Raw genomic sequence first — 25,805 nt, 5'->3', positions numbered from 1 at the left:
CTCAGCTCTGCACTCTCAGTTATATAAGCTGTACTCTGTTACTTTCAGGTGTTCTACTTTCACCCTACTGTTTTCTATGTAAACCCAGTCACCAGTGGTGGTCAGCTACAACACCGCTGTTGCATTGATGCTCCAGAATCAAGAAGCACTTACTAACTACTTCTGTCTGTCCAGTGCATCCAGTGTGGAGAGCCAAAGTGAAGCCTGAACTTTCCAGGATATTGTTTCAGAAGTAAGAAAACCTCAAAATCCAATTGACGTTTGTAATAACAGAAATGAATTCAGTCTCGGAACAGTTTATCATGTGGCTCACTTCATATGTCTGGATTAGGACCGTGTAAAAAACCAAAACAATAAAAAAAACAATCTAATATAGTTCTTTATTCAGTATTTCTGTTTTTTAGCCATCTTTAACAGCCCCCATTTCCCATAAGGCCTAGACTACATGTGAATAAATGTCCAAGGACGGAGTAGATGTGGTCTCAGACATGAGACAATAACAGCAAGACAGAAGGCTGAAGGTTGTAGAAGTTTTCAGACTGCAAAGAAAAAAGCTAAGAAGTTGGAAAAATGACTTTAGAAGAAACCGAGTTAAGATGACGTACATGCCGCTGCAGAGGTGTTTCACAGGAGCTGTGCTGCAGTTTCTTTCTCTGCTCACAGTAACTTGTTCAACTTGATTAAAATCACGAAGGTCTCAGTTTTTCAGAGTGCGTGCTGTAACTGGCTTGGATAATGGATTGAACAAATTCGAAACACTCAGTTGTTGAATATGTGAAAGAAAAACACCACTATAGCTGCTACATCCACCCAGAATTAACCACCACAAGTACAGGTAAGTTGATTTATCGCGTCCTTATTATTTCTAACAAGGTAGTAATATCTAATAATGCAATGAAAGGAAAGGAAACGAAATACCAAAGCAGAAAAAATGCATGAATTGACGTGACAGTTATGAGGAGTCTCTGGCACAAGTTGCTCACACTATGAACACTTGGCAACATAAAGTTTTGTTTTCTCATAGAGAATGATGGTGGTATCCGGCAGGAGGACCTCCTCTGGGTGGACGTGAGGCCTGGTCGATGCTGTGGCCACACCAGCAACAACAACACTCTGACAGAGCTGAATACACACTCTAATTGGTTGCAGTATCCAGCTTGCTGGATACAGAGAAGAGAGGAAAACAGCTCAGCCGAGAATTTATTGTGCCTGCGACAGGCTATTTGCATACACTAAATGAAATCCCCATCAGCCAGTCAGACATACTGTACCTCCGCTGGTGAAGGATTAATGCGCTTCATGCTACATTCACCACATTCAGCCACAAGCTGCTGTTCGCAGATGAAGCGTAGTCTTACATGTAGGCTGTGAAAGACGGTCTTACAACCAAACACAAAAGCCCTTCGGAGAAAGCAGCTGAGCACAGCCAGCCATGAGAAAAACTTACACTCACACCTACATGTGCTGCTACACATGAAAGCACTAATCCTGCCGTGCATGAAAATGACAGCAGGCATTCACACACGGCATAGACACAAACACACAGGAACACAGAACAAATAAACCCCTCCGACAGATGGTAATTAGAAATCATCAGAAAGCTCAGTATTTGACTATTTGAATTATATTTCCTTGGTATGTCTCCAGGCAGCACATACGGAAAGGTCACGTACATCACAGAGAGGGAGAAAATGATGCACGCACGCTGTCATGAAGGGAGACAGTGGGGGTTTTTGCTGTATTATCCTCATCTTTATGCACAATCTGTTTATTAAAGCCACCTGTCTCTCGCTAAAGCATTACGCATAATAAACATGTTTTGAGATGCAGGCCATGCAGCTCTCAGAGATAAAGCAGAAGCACTGCTGTGTGCAGCTGCTCTGGTCCTCACCACTACAGTGTGCATGTGCAATGCACACAATGCAACGTAATACGATGTAATGAAACCCCAAACTGCACAGCACAGACAACTGAACACAACCTAACCATTAACTTTAATGCTGCAATATATCATACTAAAATATTATGATCTAACGCAAGTATTGTAAGAATCTAACTGTGTTACATTGTAAAAAATGTGTGCACAACATTTTAATACAGCGTATTGTTGAAACAACAAACCATAATTCTTTATTCAGATCCCTGTTAGCTTCCACAAAGCGGCCGTGAGTCTACCTGGGCTCCAAAACAAGACCAATAAAAAAACAATGATCAAGGTCACGTAGTGTCACCAAAAAAAGCAAAATAAAAGCCGAATACAAAGATCAGAACACAAGTGAATCGACTTTACACATTAAAGCTGCAAACGGTAGAAACCTACAAAACTCGCGCACGCCCAAAGCACCAGAAACACACGAAAAGATCACGAAAAACAATAACAATAAAATAACATCCAGGTGAGTCTCATCAACTCCTGCAACACCTGGACATCGTGTGAGACGCTTGATCAAAAACCACTGTCACTGTAAATGTCACTATTCTCTCAATTAATGTTTAATGTTCCTTAAGCAATTGAATGAGCCAATCAGGGAGCTCGTTAGAAAGCAGCCAGCTAAAAGCGGGCATGTGCCGAACATGAATTAGCACCGACAATACAACAAAGTGCTCTGTTCATTAGAAAAACACGACACATCGTTTCACTGGAAGGCCCGTTTCACGGGACGCACACCCAACACTGCATCATCCTCCTGTCTGCTGCTGAACACTTGACTTTCCTGTTAGAGTGCTTTAATAAAGCCATTACCTTTAGAAAGCCATGAGTTTTTACAGAAACTGTTTGAAAGTGACGCTCTTTGGTTGTAGATTTGAAAGTTCATCTGAAATCTGTACATATATTTTTTTTAAATATCCCTCCAACAGGAATAAAAAAACAACCAACCAACTGCCAGATGCAATTATGACTGATATAAGTACACGCAGAAAAAGAGACTTCCTGCTTTTTCAAACACCATCCTCTTTCGTCTCACTTGTTATCGTCCCGAGTGCTACCTGCTGTTTCCTGCATGGTCGTCACATAATCCTGGCCAACGCGCAGCTGTTTATATGTGGTTAACTGACTGCTGCTCCTGCTCTCTACTGTCAGCTGGCTCTCTTACTACAAAATCCTACTTTCTGTTTGGTTGACTCATGAGAGGCTGTTGGAGGGATATTGTGGAGGGGAAAAAATCCTGTTAAATTGTCATTCGCACTTATTTCCCCTGCTGGCTTCCAGCCTAATACTTGCATGGTGGTTGTGTGTGTGTGTGTGTGGGGGGGGGGGGGTGTGGCAGGTAAAGCCTCTCACAGCCACATGCACTAGTCTGGTTATTGACTGCATTGACATGCAAGTGACTAATTTCACTAATCACGTTGTATAAATCATATTTTAAATCATGAATATGTTCATTGAAACTCAACAAGTACATTAATTTCCAATCAGACTGATGTGACGTCGCTGTTTGAGCCATTTGCTGCAGATATGAGTTATGTGTCGATGTTTTTAATGTGACTGTACCGTCGTTTAAATCATTCTGACAGCAGAGGACAATGTCGCAAAACGTTTTTAAGCTTGACTGAGATGGAAAAGTTGGCGTAAACACAAAATGTGAATTAAACATCACTGGTCACTGAAGGGAGGAAAAAATGGCGGCAGACGAACCGTCAGATCCGAGTGGACCAATGAGGAGACTGTAACCGTCTTCAAATTAATACATGGAACAAACAAACAGAGGTAGTTTATTTCCCTCTGTTGTGGAGAAAGTACAAGTGGGGGGGGGGGGGTGGCAGGTAAAGCCTCTCACAGCCACATGCACTAGTCTGGTTATTGACTGCATTGACATGCAAGTGATTAATTTCACTAATCACGTTGTATAAATCATATTTCAAATCATGAATATGTTCATTGAAACTCAACAAGTACGTTAATTTCCAATCAGACTGATGTGACAGACCCTCTGTTGTGGAGAAAGTACAAGTGTAAGGAACGTAGTGAACAAAGGGACACCATTGATGGGTTTTTCCTTTTATGGCTGTCAAACATCAGCACAAAACTGGCCTGTGAAAACAACACTGACTCTGAGGGACTGACTTCAAAACCAAACCACTTTGGACTCTGACACTGCAATGCACCGCTTATCTGGATCTAACATCACACCGCCGTCTACTCAGCTGTCTTTCAAAGAAGGGAACTGAAAGCGAAGGTCATCATAGTTACAACAGTTATTTTTTATTGCATTCCTATCAACATATCTTCTCCAATGAAAACTAAAGGAACAAGTTGAGGATTTACCAAATGACACCTGAATGCTGCATTCTTTGGAAGCATCATAGTTACGTTCATCTCCACTAAGTCACACCTGGAGGTTGGTTTTATCAATAGAAAAACATTAATTATATTTTGTAGTAAAGGCCGCTTCAACCTGAGAAATCACCAGGAAAAAACATTTGTGACGAGACAATGAGCTGGTGATCCGGCCTTCAAAGATGTTCTGGATGCCGTTCAGTAACGTGATGCATAGCCGCCGTCCCTCCATCTATCACTTTTCCGGAGAACTGAGTTTGAGTGAGCCACTGTCTGGGGAAATTTGCTGAAATTATACCTCTCCCCTCGAAGTAAATGAATCAAACTGGACTGCTGATCTAGCATTTTGATTTAAAGGTTAACTGAATGCGTTTCGCTCAGCCAAGCCGCCCTGTTTGCCGCATCCATTACAACTTCCCACTGATGCAAAGTAAAAGCACTGCCTCGGATTTTTTGAGTGATATTTAGATGTTCAGAGCTCCTGCTCTCTAGCTGTAATGTGCTGAACCACTGAAAATCCTGAAGTTCAGGTAGTGTCAGTGCCAGGAATAGCAAGCAGCTGTGCTTGTGTTTATTGCTGTAATGCAAATGTTAGCTCACTAACATGCTAAACTAACATGCCAATCGTGGTAAACAGGTAAAAGGAGTTTGCCTTCAGGGTTGGTGTCCTGTGTGGAACCAAAAGTCAATGTAGACTTAATTAACTTATTATTTTATATTTAGGATTAGGCTACAGTCAGAACTACTTGGTTAAATTTATGCACCAAAACTGGCTGATAACATTCAGGAAAAGATCATGATTTGGTTTTAAATAATGAGTCAATGTTGACTTCTGGGACACAAACAGGAACATCAGCATGCTAGAGGTTTAGGTTTAGCTCAATTCACCACTGGACATTTGTAAAAGTGTCCCCACTTTTAGACATCTGCCAAGTTATATCTAAGTTATTATTATTTTAACAGTATTTACATGACTATATTTCATCATGAAGCAGGTCATAACTACACTTTAAGGTACAGACATTTAACTTTTGATGCAACAGTTATTTGCAAGAGAGACATTTTAAAAAATGACAAACTTCCAAATGACAAAACTTCGTTTTCAGCTCTTCACAACTTCCTAAAACTTTTTATCTGACAGACTGGCTGCAAAAATATGTAGGAGAGGGAGTAGCCACATCTAGACTTGAGTAAACTCTGTGGAAATTTTAGTAATTTGGTTTTCCTTGTTTTCAGTTTTTGCCGTATAATTTATCAAAATCATGCCATGATATATGAGGTAAAAAGCAAAGCACTGGAACATGCTGCACACAGACAGTTACATGCAATGACGTGGTAAAATACCCACAAATGGTAAATATAGCTAATTATGAAGCGAGTTGCTTGCAGGGTGAATGTGTGGTCATCCGTGTTCACAGAGAAGAGGTAGGCTGGTTCACGTCTTGTTGATGACTTCGTACTTTCCTGCTCTTTGCTCCACCAACACGGGAAGCACACAAGCCCAGTGTTTCTCTACTTCCGTCTTTAACGCTGCCTCTCTCTGGCTTTGTGGGCTGGGCGCACGACACGAACATCTAACAGCAGCACAAGGCCGTCGTGTGTTCCTCATGAATATCTCATTAAGGGTTGTGTGAGTGGGTTTCACACCGCATGCTTAGATCTCAAGCTGTGAAGGTGAGAAAACCTCTGATTAGTCTGCTTGTAAGTCTGCTGGATGGCATGTTGGCGCGAACACGCATGCTCCCATCCATAACATCACAGCGAGAGCTTACTGCATGTCTACATGCTAGATATTCAAAGAGGATAAATTAGACAAAGAATGGCAATCAAGCAGAGTATGTAGGAGACCAGAGGTAAAAGGCACTTGAAGAGGAAGCCAGGCAGTGACAATATTCAGAATTTCTGAGTAATTGAGCACAGAAGGAGAGAGGAGAAAGTCTATGGTAAGTAGGTGGTGGGCATGCAGAGGTTGAGGAGCTAGTATTTCAAGCAGTGATGAGGATGTTTTCAATTCAATGTATGCTCACCAATGCAGGAGCTCCCATCGAGCAGGTAGGAGCCATTGTCATGGAAACCACTTCTGCATTCACAGTGGTACCAGCCGGGCAGGTTGACACAGCGGGAGTGGTTGTGGCACTCAATCAGGCCCTCCGCACACTCGTCGATATCTGAGGACACGAACACACACTGTGGCATCAGCATCAGTCTAAATTACCTTCCTGGCAACCGACATAAACCTGAAGCTTCAGCTAATTTGTGTCTTCTTTGCCTGTTCTTTGATCTGTGCTGGTTGCAACAGTGGAGGCTGATCCAATCAGAGCGAACCGCCACCACAACAGCAGAGCTGGGTCAGCGGCGGCCCACGTCACACATCCAACATCTCTGCAGCCTGTCTGCCGTGCATGGATCAAAGACTTTTTAGAAATCGCCCCATTTGGCAGCAGAGTTGTTTCCTTCCCCGCACTTCTCTGTGTCTCCTCCTCACTCACTCTGCCGTTTCCACTCAGCTCGCTTTGTCTCCGGCATGCAGTGCGCATACACATGCACAGCCCAGAGGCGTTAGGTCCTCACGCCTTCTCGAGAGAGTAAATCTCTCTCATCCATTATGTATGGTGTGAGCTCTGCTCCTCATCTGCAGCTCTCTCACTTCTGGCTATAAGACCCGACCTGCGCACACGCCCTTTTGGTTAAAGCGTGACCTTCACTCACACCTTCAGTCGCTTAAATGCGAAGCATAGCAAAGAAGGAAAGGTAGCGAGGGACTGCACGTTTACTGTCATCTCTCTGTATATCTCCTATCATCGCTGAAGGGAAAAGCCCACATCTCAAGAAAATCAGCAGAAAAAGTGTAGTTTACAGCTCGACTCGCAGGCATTTTTCATATTATGTAATGAGTTTTAAGGGCTTTTTATAAGCGAGCAAGCTTTGCAGGTTAGGAACTTAAATAGTATCCGCTGTCAAAGTAAGTCAAAACATTAAAGCCACAAAAATCTGGAAAATTACTTATAAGTTGAAGCGGATGGAAATTAAAAAAAAAAATCTGTACACAATCATACACACAAACAATCATATCAGTGAAGTGATGTCTTGCTTACAAAAGAAGTTGAGATTTATGCACTGTAGCATCATTTACTGTGTCTGTGAATCACAATGCTGAAGACAGAGGTTGCACAAAGCAACATATATATATTTGGCTTTTCAAATAGGTTAGTTCAAATGGAAAAAGACAACACATCCTCCTAACCTAACCAAACTGATATAAATCATCACTAGGGAGTACCAGAGACAGGCCGGTACTCTGAGGACGTAACTGACCTTCATCCTTCATTGTCATTGTTGTGAAATGGTTGCAGTTTGTTTAGGTTTTGCCAACAAAACTACTTGGTTAGGTTTAGAAAAACCGAAGTCAAGTCTTTGAAAGCAGACTTTCTTGCTTTTTATACGTGCGTCAGCATTACTACCGCCACTAGAGGTCGCCACCGACAGGGGTCGTAATAACCTGCTTGCACAGTCAACTCATTCAGCCATGTTTTGTTTGGTGAGGACAGCCTGAAATAGATCAGCTGTCATTCTCGCACAGCAAGACCCTGAAGCTGTAGTTCCATCCGGGAGGAGCAAACACTGTCGCTGTAGCTACAGCTTGGAGAGACGGATGCATCTTGTCGACATCACAGTAGATTGTGTCTCTCAATTGAATACCAGTCTGTCTTATTTCTTGTTTGCATTAGACTTGACTTCTACCAGACATCCATCTCATATGCCCAAGATGCTTGAAGCCAATAAATATGAAAAGATGAAAGTGTTGTTGATCTAATAAAACTCCTGGTGGGAGAGCAAACAGACATATTTCCCAAAATGCTGAGATATTCTTTTAATCAAAGTTGATCCCCTTGAGAAAGCGGTGCTGTTCTTTGATCCACGTGTTCTCCAAAAATTTGATGCTTTTCTGCAAGATTCCGAACTCAGTTTACCATTTCATAGCTTCCGCCGAGACGAGAGAGACGCGGCGAGATTCATGCCAGCGGATCAAAACAAGTTTTTTGAGAACAATGTGAATATCAGTAACAGGAGGGATGTACTGAGGTCACTATACATAAACTTACAAATAGGTTAGAGAATTGCAGAAGTGGAAAGAGATGGAGAAGATGTGAGTGCTTTCGAAAAATGTTGAAAAGATGATTCTAATGTTGGTGTGTATACCTACAGTAGTTATTACTGTGATTTACAGTAGTTTCATGTGGTAAAGTGACTAAATGATGGACTGCACTGTGTTGCATGATTGCCTTTTTATGCAGCACTCTGACCTGCATTGTTGAAAGGTGCTATACTGCTATAGCAATAAATAATGAAAGTGTGACTTATTCAATGTTGATCTATAACATTTAAGCATAAGCCCTCTGCAGTCGTCCCCACTTTGCGAAACCGGTTTAATGTGGTATCAGCATATAGCTACTGTTTCTCCACCCCAGTGGCCTTCTTATCTAGAATCTAAGAACATTTTCATGTTGTTCCAGCCCTGTTGCGAAAGTCAGAGTTGATACCTTTGACCCTGTCTTAAGAACACACACATATTTATCTCTGTTTAGATAAAATCTGAAGTCTCGGGGTGGGCCGTTTAGCAGTGTGTGTTGCGGTTGTGCCATTAGCCTGGTGTGCTGTGGGTAATAAGACTTGACAGCTGCCGGGAGGACTGCCCTCTGTCAGCCTCTCAGGTCAGAGATCCGGTCAGAGCTACACCAAAAGACTCCCCCTCTGACATCCCACTGAAACATAGCAGGATTAGAGGTGACTGGTGGTTGAGAGCAGCTAACCCTTTAGCGAAAGTGCACTGCTGAGCATGTGCATGAGATGTTTGGGCTGGTTATCCTGCATGCTGAAGGTGTAATCGTTTTATAGTGCGATAAGATTCTTTCAAGCATGGATTTAATGCATCATTAACTTTCAGTACTAATCCTGATCAGTTTTTCTAAATGGTGAAAGTAATGTAACTGTGGTCCAGATTTACTAACACAAGTTAATATAAATGACAATGAATTATTACATCTCTACTGTAGACACATGAAAAGCACTGACATTGGCTAAAACATTGCTATCCACCCGGATCCTACCAGGCTCTTTATGCAGGTGGCCCCTGCAACAAAGACATGATCCCTCACTGGCTTCCCACCCACCAACACAGCCAGTTATGTCCGTGGAAAAAACAGACTGAACCCTGGAGGTACTGCTTCTGGTCTGGCAGTGCTGAATATCTGCCCAGTTTTATATTTTTTACTATAGTAGCTGTTTTTTAGTGCACAAACCTAGACAATAACACTAAAATATGGTAATTAAATGCAACCTACATCTTGGCCTTTTGGAAAACAAAGGAAACCAAGACTAGTTGCTGTATGCGTATGGCTTTATGTTCAGTGTGCTACTCTAAATTGTGCCCAAATTGTTGGACAGATAGTCAGTATTAGTGTCTAGAATATGAATGCCTGGATATTAAATGTCCATCTGCAATTTCCTGTACTGGTCCCAGTATTATTTGCTCTTAAAGTGTGCTGAATACTGCATGACATGGCTCAGGTACGTTCGAGTCAAAAAATGTTATTTAGAAACGCAGGTGCAAGAACAACACGTTGCATTCATATCACAAGATTAGTCTTCTTAGTAGTATCATAGTATCTGAGACCAGCAGGATATTCTGTTCTCAGGGTGTGACAGATTTGGAATGACAGGCAGGCGATGAGAAAACCGCTGTAACGGATGCAACTGAAGGCTTCCTGAGGATGGAAGTGAGGACTGTCGACGCCTGTTCATTTTGAAAGAGGAACAGCCAATGGGGAAGCTCCAACACTCGACCGACATGAGCATTGTAGTGAACAAATTAACAGCAACAACAATAATAATAATAATAATAATGAACAACATAATCATGCCATCTATAACATTTGATAGTTTTTAAGCTGTTTGGGTTTTGTGCAAACAACGAGATAGCTGAGCGTCAGCCTTCAGTCACTGCACGCAGGAGGTTAACAGCCGCTGGCAGCTGTAATACAAACATGAGCAGATCACATATCACTTCATACAGCACACAGTCTGACTCATTAACCTACAGTATATACTGTATGTCTGCTGCAAATCCCCCTTTCGCTGTAGCTATTCAAATTGGTTGTTTGCCACTGTTAGAAATAACGCAAGTTTAGCGCAAATTAGAATCATGGCTTGATGATTTAATCAATATGAAGCAAGATTTATTATTCATTCATTCATTTTCAATTTGCTGATGTGCAAACACTTTACTCACATATGTTTCAAGACTCTGTACTCTGTACCCTCAGTATGGAATCTCATGCAAAACACTTCCCTGTTCTGCATAAATAGACAAACATGGTCATGTTCATGGCGGAGGGAGCTTTGTAAGGAAGAAAAGCAATAACGGCCAGTCTGAACATCTACGGCACATAAACACCAGGCGACAGTGCTGCCAGCCTTCCTAATAACAATAATCCCGCCCTGCTCGCCGACACATGTTTCCACAATTTCTGAGAAGTGAAGAGGTTTTTCACTACAACTACAGAATGCTACCACTTTAATTGTGAGGTAGAGGAGGCGCTGCAATTCTTTTTCCGTCCTCTGAGAGAAAAGCTCATTTTCTTGTCTGTAAAAATTCTGATTTTCAACATTTATTTCTCTGCTTCTCCTTTTTTCTTACACCTCTGGCTTCCCTGTATTTTACTACTTTAATTAAACCTAACAGAGGACAGCGACGTGTTTTTCACAGTTTTGACTCTGTTCAGCACAGAATTTGAAACAATGACTATGACATTAAACCAGTTGCTAAAGTGTGTGAAGGATTTTTCGGCTATATTGGATGAATCGGGATAATACTGACTTGTCGCCTGCCTCCCACACAGCTGATCATGCTGTGGATTTAACACAGTAGAATTAGTTTGCCCACGCTTATAAAACAGGCTGTACTGGAGGTTTTGTTGATGTAGCGATTACCGTCAGGTCACGCGGTTGCTGATATTTTTGTTCATGACAAAGCTGGAGCAAAGAGGAAAGCTTTGTGCTGCCTCTCATTTAACAGAGTTATAGTTATATTAACTTGGAACAGCTAATATGACGGCTTCCTCCTCTGGAGACTTTCTGGTTCTCTCTGTTCCCTTAAAGGTCAGCGCTGTCAAAATGGTTTGCAATTGATCAGCGGAGCAAATTCTGTTTACCTCTGTGATTGAATTCACTAATCGTAGTTATTCCATTGATTTTGATCCAAAACTTCACTTTTAATAATGCTGGTATGTTCTGAAGGAGGAGGGGAGTGGATGTCTGCAGTATAGAACAGCATCACTGGGGAAGATACCAGAAGACTTCACACAGTCACTGACTGCAGAGAATCTGCAGCAACATTTTAAATATGACTTTAAGTGTATCTTGCTTTCCTCTACCTGTCATCTAAATATTGGTCCCCTAAAACTGGGGAACTAGCTGGAAAAATAGCTACAATTTCCACACTATTCATCGCCTTTGCGTGAAATTTTTTGCATTTTGGCTCATTTTGACATCTGCATCTCCCTCTGCAGTGACCTCTGCAATATCTGCATCCATATTAGAATTTAAATACACTGTAGTTAAAAGATAGAACACTTCCCCACCTATACCCCACCTATTTCCCAGTATCTTTCTATCATTCAACACTCTTCACTCATTAGAGCTCACAGACCTTTAATTATCTCACTGCTACCCCCCCACACACAAACACACTCCTCTACTGTGTAAAATTTGTTTTTCCATTACTTGCAATAAACTCATTACCTTCCATATTTAGCAGCTTTATGTGGAACAAAGTCATTTCTTCATCGAGGTGTTGGAATGAGGAGAACACAAAGGAGTAATAACAGCCGTCTTTGCCTTGTTGAATGCACCTGCACTAAATGCCATGTTATTTTGTTTCTTTGTGCTGTGCCAACAACATTAAGTGCTGTCAGAAATCTTTTGCGAGATACTTTGTTATTTGCGTGGTACAACACGACTCAATTAGTAAGATGTTGGTGCATCAAAAAATATTTCACTTCCAGGAAACAAGTGGATAAATTATCTTCAATTAAGGCCACTTCACCAGCTAGCATTAACCTGCCAGAGTGCAGCCACCGTCGTTCGGTTTGTTTTCAGCATCTTGTGAATTTTTCATGCTGTCAAACAGTCAGACTCTGGTCTTAACTCAATTTTGATCTGTTTCCCACTTCTTACTTCTAATGTCTTTTCTTAACCTGCCTTATCTTAACATTTGACCTGAGAGTGGGGGAATGTGCATGCATTAACAAAACTGGGCAGGGTCCATCGTCTGGGGAGCATGAATGTGCTCTGAATATTTCAAGGAAGCATTTACGTTTTAATGTTTTCTTTTTAAAGCCGAAATTCTGGGCCAATGGTGGCACTACAGGAAAAACCAGAGACCATCAAAAACATTAAATTTAATCCTCTGGGGACCATGTCAATTAAATTAGCATTTCTTTGTCTGAAGCATGAACACTCAGTTTAAAATTAATGCCAATCTGACCAAGACATGCTGGTCAGGACCAACGTGTTGCATCTCACCAACCTTCATTTTTTCAATAAAAATGTTAGCAAAGTAAAGAGATGGGAGGACATGCAGCAAAGGACCCTGGGATGTAAGTGAACTGCGATAAGGTCGGAGTCTCAGTGCATGTGGTGCCCCAGTCTTTTAGTGCATATTGCATATGCATATGCATATTTTGCCAGAATCCAGCCCGACATATTTGATATCTTTGGATCATGTCTAGAAATGAAAGTAAGGTTCTGCATTTTTGAACATTTGTAATTATGCATCCACCAGGAACGAGGAGTTGGAACTAAAAATGTGTACTGAAAAAGCTTATCTGTCTGATCTGAGACCAGTGATAATCCACAGCACCAACTGTAAACACTGAAATACCTAATTCCACCAAGACCCTGAATCTCTTTTTATGGAGAGCACATGTTGTTTAAAACCCCATCCATCACCAGTCTAGTAAGCCCTTTTTATTTAGATGTAATAAAAACTCATATCGTTCCTGTAGCTCAATAGTCTAATAAAGCTATTTGTTAGCTGGTGTGTGTGGACAAGTGTGTGTTTGTGTGTGTGTGAACAGCCCACAGCCCTCCATTATCTTGCCAGTGAAGTGGACAGGTGACCTTCCTGTGGTATAAAGTACAATATGGCAGAGTACACACACACACACACACACACACACGCACACACACACACACTCCATCAATCTCCCTTACAGCCACAGGAAGGAAAGCAGACAGCGTTTCACATCTCCCTCTGTTTCCTTCCATTACAATGCAAACGAGAGCACTTAGTACTTTCTGCAGGGCTTCACTTCTGCCCCGTCTGTGGATTTTCCCAATGGGGATGCGTGAAGACTTTATGACAGCCTGGACTGTTGAAGAGCTGTGAGTTTTAGCTCACCGAGGGAATGGGAATTAATCCACACATAGTTAAAATAATCCCCCAGCTCTTAGGAGAATCCTCTGGCCTGCTGAGCTTTACATAATTACACTTATTTCAGCCCTACTAACCTACTGAAACAACATCGCGGAAAATGTCACATGGGGCATTTACAGTAAGAGTCAGTCAGACAGAAACAACAGCCAGGGATTGTGTTTGCTTCGATCTGATAGTCTTTGACCAGTAAGTGTGCATAAAATGAAGCTGCTGGATTAAAGGAGCAGTGACGAAGTACTAAAAGACACATGCAGAGCTGTTAATACCACTGATATCCACACTTCATTTGCCTCTTATAATTGCACCTGACAGAACGTCTCCCGGCTACAGTAACTTGTTTTTGTCATGATCTAAGAGCAGGAAGACGATGTAGGTTATTAAACATTGCCAGTACAGACACCTGAATAGCTTCTTCCATAGACGTCCATTGTCATCCAAAAACAAATCTAAATCTAAATGGCACAGTGTTGCACAGGGTGACATATTCTTTCAGCACAATGGATAGTTTCATCAAAATAAAGGCCAAAGTGCTGCTAATGAATCAAAGTGAGAATGTGAAAGACAAGCTGATAGAAACAATGTGCTAAGTGTACTAAACCCAACACTTCCTGTACTTGTGAACTGACAGCAACCAGCGGTACCTCAGCTTAGTTAGGTTTTACAAATTCAGACTGCAGGGAAGTTCCTTTGTTGCAGTGCAAACTGCTCAACACACAGTTAGAGAAGGATGAAATACTTAAAAAGGTGCAAATGGTTAGTAAATAATATTTTAAGAGTAGAAATTTAAAAAAAGAACAATATAGTAAAAATACTAAAAATAATGCTAATGCTGATAAAAGTAATAATAATACAGACTAGGTTAAGCATTTTTCAAGTCTTAATACAACCCTCACATGCCCAGACAGCATGTACATCCACAGAGTTTTTGATCGCTCTAATCATCCTGATGGCCTTGACACCCTGGTTTGACTCAAACGGAAAACAGTGGTTCAGGTCTGCAGTCCTCATTCTGTTCCTTCTGATGCTATGTTGAGGCTTCAGCAGCCTGAGTTGGCCAAATCAAACTGGCATCTTCCAGAATTACAGTTACTTCAGTGGAAAATGTGTGATACCATCCATCCGCTGCAGCTCGGCAAGCAAATCAAGGTCCAAGAAAATGGTATTGCCATTCTGAAATGACTGAAATGTAAATTTGGAAGCTGGCCACACACTGTTCCCCTTGTCACAGTGTGTCAAGAGGAGGAATGATTATAGCATGTTTAACATACACACACAAGTATTGTATGAAGACAGATACAAATCTGAACCTATCCGTTGCTTAGAGGTTGCTCTAATTTTACATTCTGATATTTTTAACATCCTGTTTTACACCTTGAACTCATCAGTGAAGCAACTCCAACACACATTATACTGAAGCAAATGAAAAAGAGAGATGCTGCAACTGCCCATACTCTGACACATCCTGAACAGTCACCAAATGGATCAGCTTCAACCCAACCACCTCTGCAGTGCAGCATGTACTGAAGGCATTGGATGATTGGAGTCCTGCCTCCTAGAAATAACATTTCTATACAACTAATTTTCTGATCTTAACCAAAGTGCTTTTGTTGCCTAAACCGAACCACAGTCTGGACATGAACCCTGGATGTGGTGGTCCACCACCCTCCCAGACCGACTCCCTTCTGCTGCAGTGTGCTATAGAAAATGTAGAGTTTCATTCACTCAAAAACTGACTGTGAACATAATCCCTGCAGCCAGGACGCTGCTGAATGCAAATTAGTGTCTATATTATATGAACGTAATTTCTTGCACGCAGGCCTGTGTCTTATTTAAGGAAAGAAGTCGTGTGTACTTCACAGTGTGTGAAGTGGGAGATCAGTGCTATGTCAGCTGCTCAGTTTTTGATCCAGAGCAGTTCAGAAAATAAGTCACAAGGATCCAGCAGTGGATCTGCTGTGGTTATGTGAACCCACTGGATAAAGACAGGCAACCCTGAGGAATGGATCAGTGAAAAGTTCAACTCCGTTCCCATCGGCTTTATATTTAGATGCTCTTAACCTCCCATTGAGCTACAGTGTGCGGCGGCGGAGTCAGTGGAGCAGTGAAGTGTTTTATTACGCAGGAGGGGAGGGCAGCAGAGAGGGGGACAGGACAGGAAACAGAGACAGACGCGTGAGAGACGCTCTGTACTGGGAGAGAGTTTGACAGACGTTGAGGCAGGTCGAGAGGGAAGCGCGGAGACAGACACAGAGAACATGTCGTGCGGGAGGTAAAACAAGATCCTCCTGTACGGCTCGAGCAAGACGCCTGAGGCAACTCTTCAAGGGAAGCTCCATCAGCACTTAAAAGGCGTGGAGGTAGTTTACTCCCACAACACTGCTAAGACACACAAACTGCATAGCATCCTTGATGAGTCAAACAACAATCCTATCATATGTTTGTCGACTGTCTCTCACTGCCTTGTAGCAAACTTTAAAATCCAAACATATTGTTAATGTAAACTGTGCAGTCGCTCGTGGCTCAGATGTAAGTTAACAGCTTCTGCAAATGAGGTGCATGACCGGGAGAAAGGAAGAGAAAAGATATAAAATGTCAGACGTCCAGCGACAGAAGCAGCTTTTGAGTGATTTTCCCCCCGCATCGCATCTGCAGCAGCCAGAGGGCCACAGGGAGGGGCCTCATTAGCGGGATGATGCGTTAGCCCATATTTTGCTCCTCACTCACTTCAACGCTTCATTTTCTTCTTTGCATAATCTTTTCCTCCCCTCAGCCCCTCTACAGCGGTTCAAAGGGAAGCAGCAGAATCACTCTGCAGATGCAATGTAATTATTATTTCAAACCAAGCCTGCATTTTTGTTCGTCATCAAAATTCAATTTACAGGCACAAATTTAAAGTCTGTGCCAGGTTGCAACACCAAAACGTTACGTTTAGATATAACATTTCATTTTCAGATAACAGCGCTGGGGAATTAGCTTCCACATTAATTAACTGATAGATATTTGATGGTGTTTATTTGGAGGTTAATTAGTCCTCGGCTGATTGTCAGCTTTCATAAAATGTGTTGCGCGCTGATTGCCACTCAACCACTCACATGCTCAGACCTGAGAGAATCTGTTTTAGTATCAAGGTTATTTTCTCCACGACAAAGTGAAAAGTGTTGTGACAGAAAAAAAAAAACGTGTTTGATTTAACTGCAGAGTGACGTGTATGAAAATGCATAGCTTCCAAATGATTAACAGGATATGATGAGTTTCCCGGTCATTTCATTAAGCTAACTGGAGTTTGTGTACTCATGCATATGCACACACACACACACACACTCTAACACACACAGAGCTCTAAAACTTCTCATAGAGATCACACTGAGCACAGGTTGTCTCCAGTTCAATAACTTGAGGCAACTTCAGCAGAATTTAAAATTTAGATTTAGATCCCGACGCAGGAGGGAGCTCGAACCAGCTGTAAGTATGAAAATTTTTATTTAATAGAGCACTTTCTTATTACTGCAGAGAGAAATACCTGCAACAGTGACAGTAAAATAACATTTTAAATGTATGTAATGTAAAGGGCAAATATATATTTATATTTACTTGGATCAATCTAATAATTGAAATGAAATCTGCAGAGCGGCGTTCACAAATGACACAGACTTGTGATGACAACATGAAAGGTGTTCCACCCCTGCAATAGCCCCCTGCTTTACATTGAACAGAGCGTATTAGGACTGAGGTCGGGACCTGAAGTCTATGCGGTTGTGACTGCATGTAGAGTAATTTCACCAATAATGTGCACATGTATGTGTAACCTGGTATCTAAAGGGAAACCATGGCAACAAGCTGTGAATAGCTGAGCTGTGAATGTGATGCTGTATGAGAGCTGGTTGATCACTTGTGTAAAATGAGACTGCAGAGACATAAAGTTTAATAACAGAGGAGAGGAGAGGAGAGGAGAGGAGGAGAAATGAGGGGAAAACAGGGAGGAGCCAAGAGGAATAAGGTGAACAAAGGGGAGGAGGAGGAGAGGAGATGAGAGGAAGGAGGAGGAGTAAAAGAGGAAAGGAGAATAAGATGGGAAAAATAGCAGAGGAAGAACATGACAGAGCAGAGAGGAAGAAAGGAGAAGGAGGAGGGGGAGGAAAGGGTGGAAGAAAGGAGAGGAGAGAGCGAAGAATAAGATGGGAATGAAAGCAGAGGAGGAAAAAGAAGAAAGGAAAATGGAGAGACAAAGAAAAGATAAGAAAGTGGAGGAGAAAGGGGAGTGGCAAATAGAGGGGAAGAAAAAGGAGGAAGAAAGAAGAGGTGAAAAAACAACAGAGAGAAAGAGGAAAGGAGAATAAGATGGGAAGGAAAGCAGAAGAGGAAAAGGACAGAGGAGAGAAGAAGAAAAGAGTAAAAAAGGAGGAGGACAGGAGATGAGAGGAAGGGGGAGGGGAAAAGAGAGTGGCAGATAGAGGGAAAGAAAAAGGAGGAAGAAAAGAAAGGAGAGGAAGGAGTAGAGGAAAAAAGGAAAGGAATTAATTCCTTTAAAAGAAAAAAAAGGGAAGGAGAAGAGGAGAGGCCCCTACCTCTCAGGAAGGAGAAGATCAGAACAGAGGAAAGGAAAAAAAATGGGAGAATGAAAAGAAAGGAAGGATGGAAGGAAGAGCAAGAAAGGAAAGAAAGAGATTGGGAGAGGACGAAGGAGAGGAGGAAAGGAAGGAAAATGGAGGCGAGTAGAGAAGAATTAGCTGTCCTTTTCTACTGCTCTCCTGGGATCCTCGATGTCAGCGTTGGCCAATTTAAACACAGGGCTTTAGTGTACTTTTAGTGTACGTGTGTGTGTGTGTGTGTGTGTGTGTGTGTGTGTGTGTGAATGCGAGAGAGAGAAGAGGGACGACTGCTGATCCCTCAGCCCGACCTAATGACCACCCCTCTGATGTCAACTCCATGAAAACAGCACGGCGCTCCAGCTGAGCTTTAATTGGGAGGGACGACCGAACAAGCCGCGCAGGTGAGGCGTCAGGTGCGGTCTTACCTGTCTCACAGCGGCGTCCTGTAAACCCTGAGGGACAGACACAGGTGTTGGGAGACACGCAGGTCCCTCCGCTCCTGCACCCCTCCTCGCAGAAGGCTGGAGAGAGAAAAACAGACTTATTAGCTCGGCTTGTCTTTACATCCTGGATATCAGAGCAGCAGCAGCAGCACAAAAAAAAGCCTTTGAATTCCTGCAGTTTAAGGCTTCGTGAAGACATTACAATGTGCAAAGTGGTTCCCTTGACTGCATTTTTAAAAGCGGTGCAACACTTCTGGGAGGAAACACTGACACGTTTGTCATTCACATGGGTTCATAAATGCTGTTTTTATGTTTGGATGTGAGCGTAGTCAGGATGTGAAGTGCCACGGGGCAACTTGATAAAATATTATCACAAGATGAAATGGAAATATTGTGCACCTAAAAAGAGGCACTTAACTTCTAAAAAAAAAAAAAAAAAAAAAAAAAGTCGCCGTAGTTTTATTACTGACATCATCTCATACGCAGCAGAAAATGGTAACCTGTCCTCTTCAAATTCATTTTGCTTTATTGAAAGTCTCTGATGTGAAATTTGTCTTTCAAGTGGTTTTCATCTAGAGGACAGCTTCTCCGCGTCGCTGTTCAAGCATCAGAGTTAAGTGATGGAGATAAAAAGGCACCGTGGGTACAAAATGTCTGCGAGCGAGACCGGCGACGGCGCTGCGTTTTTGTGAAGAGGATTATCAATACTTCTAAATTAACAATCAATCAGATGAGTGTGTGGAAAGTGAACGGGGGCAGAATTATCACCTTTTTTTAGCCTGTTTTACCTGTTTTAACTTTTACTGTGTGGCTCAGGCTAAGATGATAATCCTTTACTGATCCTTTATTAAATTAAAAGCTGTAAAGCTTCTTTCACCTGATGCTTCTACTGCAAAAACCTGAACTGAATATTGTGTTTATTTTTATTGCGTTTCTTCTAAAAGCGCCGCGGCACTCGTTACAAGGATGGAGCAGATTGTGTTGTTGATACTCAAGCTTGGCTCCAAGGTAAGTGGACCGCTTTTATACAGCACATTTATCCTGAGAACAGTACAAGCACTTTAGAAAGCCTCACATTCACCCACACACACACATTCGAACGCTGATTATGGCAAGGTGGCGTGCAGTGAGCTAACCTCAGAAGCTGACGACCTGCTCTGCCACGCGAGCTGCTGTTGTGCCACACTTGAAAGAAATGTGATACAGTCCTGACATGCACGGGTTTGCAGCCACGTATTTTCTTGTCCAAGACGCTTGCATACTGAGAAAAGTCCTTACACCGAAATGACAGCGCTGGTTATCTGACAGTGCCTCGAAAACTAGTCAAACATGGCTCATGAACGTTTCCTGACCTGCCACCACTTCAGTTAAAGTCTGGTTAAGGCCATTAAAACTACTCAGTTGATGTTAGGGACAGACGACCTTCAGCAGTCTTCATCGTTGATATTATATACTTAACCCTCCACCATACAACCCCACCATGCAGTTAGGTGCCTGTGCATGCCAGAAGGTGCCACAGTAAGATTTATAGAAGGGGCATTCCACTGAAACAAAATGCTCAAAAACTTTGCAGTTACGAGTGCTGGTGTGACCAAGCGCTGAGAGGTTATAACACTGTTTTTGCCTTTGCTGCTGACTGAGGATGATCATGATTTGCCCCACCACTAGAGGTCACTTGTCTGGAAAATGTGTCAATGAGCACAGCCTCAAAAACAGAGCTAAAAGACTGAAGTTCATAAATAAAGCTCAAACTTGGCTGAGCAGGGATAATAATTTAATCAAGGTGTCAAAATGTTTAGCTTTGACAGACCATAATTACTTCACCACCCGTCAGATTTAGATTAAATTTGGTTAGATGATGCATGTCGCTATTGATCGCCTACAGAGCCGCCTGCATCATTCATGAGGTGACAGTTCACTTGTCTGCTTTGCAGTTATTTGGAAATCTTATCACCGCGCGTGTGCAGGCACGCGTGCACAACCGTGCCGCCGCCGTTTGCCGGAAGCGGGCTGGTGACTGCGATGCATCAACATGGCCGAAACAAACGCACAAAGGAGAAGGAGCAGGTCGAGGAGAGCTGCTGGAGAGACGTACCCGACAATATAAAAGAGTAAAAGGAAGAGCGAGTGTTGGGAGAGACGGCGAGAAAGAGCAGTCAGTGCTTAAAGCGAGGAGGATTAAATGAAAAAGAGGGCAGACTTAATTGAGCAAGTTCATTAAAGAGAAATTACTTGAGTATTTCTAAGCTTAATTAATGACATGATTTGAAAAATGAGCCTTAATGGGCTGAAAAATCTATTTATAGTCACAAGCATAGGGTGCATGAGTGCAACATCAGTGTGTGTGTGTAATGTATGTGCAGCAGCTTGTCGCCCTTTGGTTTACGAATCCAAAGAAACATAATTTATCCAAGTAAAAAAAAAAAAAAAAAAAAGGTGCTAAATATACAAACGAATGCATGCAATGAGTAAAAGCAGAGTCCCATGCTTGTTGCCATTAGAGCTATTAATTTGACTGGTTCCACTATTTAAGGAGTTCTATCAGGCCCTCATTAGGAGCGTGATTGCCTCTGTACTAATAAACCTCACACTTAAAAATTAATTACACTTATATTGACTCAATCTATCTCCAGCTCTAATTATCATTTCACCACCATCAGCATAATGCCGCCTGCCTGTCGAACTAATGACTGCTAAAGACGAGGGGGCTTCACTGGGGGTGGGTGGGTTGTATGTTTATGAAGATCCGCATTTTTCGGTCAAAGTTTATGGAAACAATTTTCTTGCCCAAAGTGAAAAAAAGATACCAGACAGCACAAGTTTGGACTTAACTGCCCACTGAAACTCAGATTTATCATAACAACAACATGCTGCCAATTATAATGCATATTAATGTGCACTTGCATGGAATCCAGACCAGCTGTTGGATTTAAAATGGATTAAAACTCATTTTATAATTCTTTCACACAATAAAAATGGATTTATCATTTTGAGGTCACTCTATCACAGATATTTTTTTGAATTTGGAAGAATAATATAGAACAACACGACGTCAAGCTGGATCCTGACAGCTCTAGTGCATACAGGTCAGGGTGTGATTTAAAACACAGCGTAGGACATAAAGATGCTCTTTTTCAATTAATTATGAGCCACGAGTTTAAGTTTCACTGACAAACATTTGTTAAACAGTGACATAAACAACATGCTGCTGTTCCTGCATGTGGCTTTTTGGGCCACCCTGACACAAAATGCCACAAATGTCTGCAGGTAGATGTCGGGCCATGCTGTGCGTTTATTCTAACCCTGACTGTGATCGTGTTGATGTTCCTGAATTCAATCTAGGACAGGGAGCGCAAAATGGCACCAAGACGTTTGCCCTTGACATCTCCTCGCTGGATCTTCAGTGGATGTGCGACATGGACTCTCTGAGGGATTTCTTTTAGAGGAGAACTGGTTGTTTGTGTGTGCAGGGTGCTTTTTTTCCAGGTGTGATACCAGTGATGGTTTTCCACTCCTGAATAAAACTGAGAAAAAAGTGGCGCAGCTGTTGAACCCCCGCAGCAGAGAACGCCGTTCACCGCTGAAGAAGAGTGGCATTTCACATCCTGCACAGTAGAAGACAAACTCAGAAAGATGAGAGGTACAGCTGCATTGTATGCTGTTCTGTTTCCTTCCTCTTTGGTTGTAGAAGCCACATAACGTGGCGCTTACCATTGATGCTACAGATCGCTATCATGCTCCTTTGCTGATGGAAATATCTCAAGCCTCCACAAACTATAATCTCACCAACACTTCACCTCTGTCCTTCATCTTCCCCTCCTCTTTGTGTGCCTTGTATCAACCCTTATTCATATATTTTCTCTCATTCCTCCTCTGCAGCTCCTCCCCTTGCTCCCCCTCCGCATTACATTACCGGGACCCCCGCTACAGCGACAAATAGCCTTTGCTGGGGCTGTGAGGAGGAGACAGCCCTCCTCCATTGTGGTCCCCGTGACCTCCAGCTAAACTATCTCACTGCTCAACTGAGCCTGTTGCTGACTCGTGACTTCCAGAGACATGCTTATAACCACAGATTTGCTATTTGAGTTTCCCATTATGGGCCTAGATTGCTTTCCAGTGGGTGGTGAGAATGGAATCATTCCACTCGGTGCCGTGGCTAACAGCCACATTCACGGTCGTTGGGCGTCCAAGGATCCATCTCAGAATTAAGAGCAGGGAAATCACAGAGAAAGCTGGTGGATATTCCACAAAATCAAGTAGGTATGAAAAGAGAAAAAAGAGCTTTCTGTGGCAGAATAGAGATGAAATAATAATTAGAGTCCCATGAGTGTAGCACAGCTCAGTAATATGCTGCATTAAGACACTGTGAGCCTCTTGATAATGGTGTTATCTCTAACTTAAAGTTCAAATCTTAAGAGTTTAAAGCCGCATTTCTCAGTATTTTGAATCTCGGCCCTAATATTGAATCAAATGATGCGTAATGTGAAAGGGGTCACTCACAGCCCCAATTTGTGCCTCCCATGTATTTGTATTGGCATCGCGTTGGAGTTACAGTGCTCGGCATCTGTTTCTCTGAAAGATAAAATACCTGACGATGTTTGAAATACCCAGAGAGTCGTTTAACAACACTTACCGCTGCTCTGAAGGGATTCCCAGAATCCTCAAAGACCCTTCAAACCATCTGGAGGAGATAATATTCAGTCCGCTGCATGATGAAAAACGATTTTTAACCTGTTTCAAGACAAAGTCAACCTGGGAAATCAAGAGTTGACTCTGACTCAGCCCAAACAAAGACGGTCCACGCAGTTGCTGGATAGGAAACGAGCTAAAGTCTGTTTGATTGTGCAGCAGATGGAATAGTTTTCATCCAGATGGTTAGAATGCTCTTTGAGGTAACACATTAACACATGAGAGGCACAAACTACAATTAGATGATGAATTATCATCCAGCACAGCTTTTTAGCCTCTTTTAGCTCATTGTTTTGGTTTTACGGCACATTCATTGAATGAATGGGTCAGTCTCTCAGAAAATCTTTATTTCTTTATTTAATTTTTCTGGGGCGTTTTTTTTTTAGATGTCTCACTCATCCATCTAATACAGCAGGTTTATTCCTGCTTCTCAAAATCTGTCAATCCACTCAGCATCTCAGAGACTCTTGTCAGTCCATGTTTTTATGCTTCGAATCTAATGTTGTTTTGTCTTGCGTGCCTTATTAAGAATAACGATGACAAGAAGGCAATATCACACAAATCTCTTGTCAAAATATGAAGCAGTGTTCACCAACAGCGATCAATCAAGGCGAGTTTCACTGTGAATGCATAAACGCAGAGTAAATAAAGCAGTGTGTTCAGGAGTATTTCTGATATCACTCCTGGTAAAGACAGTTTGGCTGGTCAGTGTCTGTTCTGCTTCTGAAGACAGGCTGAAGGCTGTAACGGAGGTCTGAGTCACTTTAGAGCACTGCTGTCATTATCGAAAGAACCAGAAGTTATTTATTTATTCAGGAGTTGGTGACCAAATCAGAGCTAACAGAAGTGTGAATGTTGGACTTAACGATAATTCCATGTCTGCTGGACCTATAAATAAGCATCAGTTTGCTAAAAAAGTATTTTCACAATATTAAAAGGTGATATTTCTGAACTTCTGTCAGCTTGTTTTGCAGTTTTTCTGCCCCTTAGTGGCCAAAACCAATGAATGCCGCTTTTAAATCTGAGCATGTCTTCCAACAGATGCTGATGTCAGAAAGAAGGAGAGGATGACAATAAAACACATCACAGAGCGCTCCTGAACGCACCATCAGTAGCTCTGACAGAGGGGTATCTAGATAATGGACTCTAAACTCCTTATTCCTCTTCATCTCCCCCCCACAAGCCTGATCTCAGAAGAAGACAGAGGCGTCCTCTCAGTTTCTCTCTCTGCAGTGTGTCTGTATAATATCTGCCTCGTTTCCCTGCTAATCAGTGCAGAACAGCAGGCTGAAATGCAGAGGTAGAAGTCCACTGTCAGCCTGAGAGGAAGAGTTGAACAGGCCAGAATCTCAGCCAAGAACAAATTAATGCAAACCCATTTACTCATACAAATGCCTCACTTTGTTATGCATCAGAGTAGAGGCAGTTCACCCTTGGCTGTGCTCCCTGTTGGGCATTTACTGAACATCACAGATAATGACTGCACTTACAAGACAATAAGGACTCAGGCCAGGCGGTCGGCATGGATTAAAGACGCATTGAGGAAGATTTTTACCGCCATAATGAGATACATTATGGCGGTAAAAATCTGGGGGTTGAAAGGGTGGCTGATCAATACCACTGACACGACAATTAATTCCAGCAGGTGCTTTCAGAGATTTCTCACTCTGGAACGAAACCCCACATATTTCAAACCGCTCACTGGAATGGAGGGAGGCGGTGCTGCGAGCGAGTGACCAGCATTGTGACCCATATGGGTTACCATGTAAAACTACAATTATAAAGCAATTCCAGGAATAAGAATAGCTGCATAGTTCTTTCATCGTTCTCCTAAATGACGTTTTTACGCGTATTAGAGGCCACTTTTAGCTGCAGAAACGGTTGCTGGGTTACACATGGAGTGGCTTTAATGTATTTCATTAAACATCGTACACGGGAGGGATTCTTGGCAATAATTCTATTTTTCTTCCTTTACACTTAAATCACTTATTGGAGATGCACTGCAATAGATGCGAAGAAAAAGTCAGAAATGATAATCTGATCAACAATACTTGTGCAGCCTAATTCTGCATAAATAACCAAATTTCTGCAAGCAGTTCAGGAGCTGTGATACCTGTCAGCAGATGTGATCTTTAATAAATCTAAACCTGCCAGTGAACTACATTTACCATAATTCACTGCACGTATATCCGTGTGCAGAGGGACAGTTTGAAATGTTGCCTCTGTAACCAGATGGCAGCAGAAGACTGAGCTGACACTAGTTTATGTTTGACAGGCAGACTGAAGAACTCCAGCGAAGTGACAGCCAG

The 25,805-nt window shown here is 42.3% G+C and overlaps 1 protein-coding gene across 1 annotated transcript in view; it reads right to left on the bottom strand.

Moving 5' to 3' along the window:
- Window positions 1-25,805, bottom strand: part of LOC121603868 (protein kinase C-binding protein NELL1-like) — a 233,413-nt gene that overhangs the window by 6,642 nt on the left and 200,966 nt on the right. Inside the window, exons 15-16 of the mRNA XM_041933140.1 lie at window positions 18,790-18,885; window positions 6,307-6,447 (exon numbers count right to left, since the gene is read on the bottom strand). Of these exons, the coding sequence (XP_041789074.1) occupies window positions 6,307-6,447; window positions 18,790-18,885 (237 nt within the window). The remainder of the gene's footprint in view (window positions 1-6,306; window positions 6,448-18,789; window positions 18,886-25,805) is intronic.

This window comes from Chelmon rostratus, chromosome 1, assembly GCF_017976325.1.
Source record: "Chelmon rostratus isolate fCheRos1 chromosome 1, fCheRos1.pri, whole genome shotgun sequence".
NCBI lineage: Eukaryota > Metazoa > Chordata > Actinopteri > Chaetodontiformes > Chaetodontidae > Chelmon > Chelmon rostratus.
This window is presented reverse-complemented; position numbering and strand designations above follow the sequence as displayed.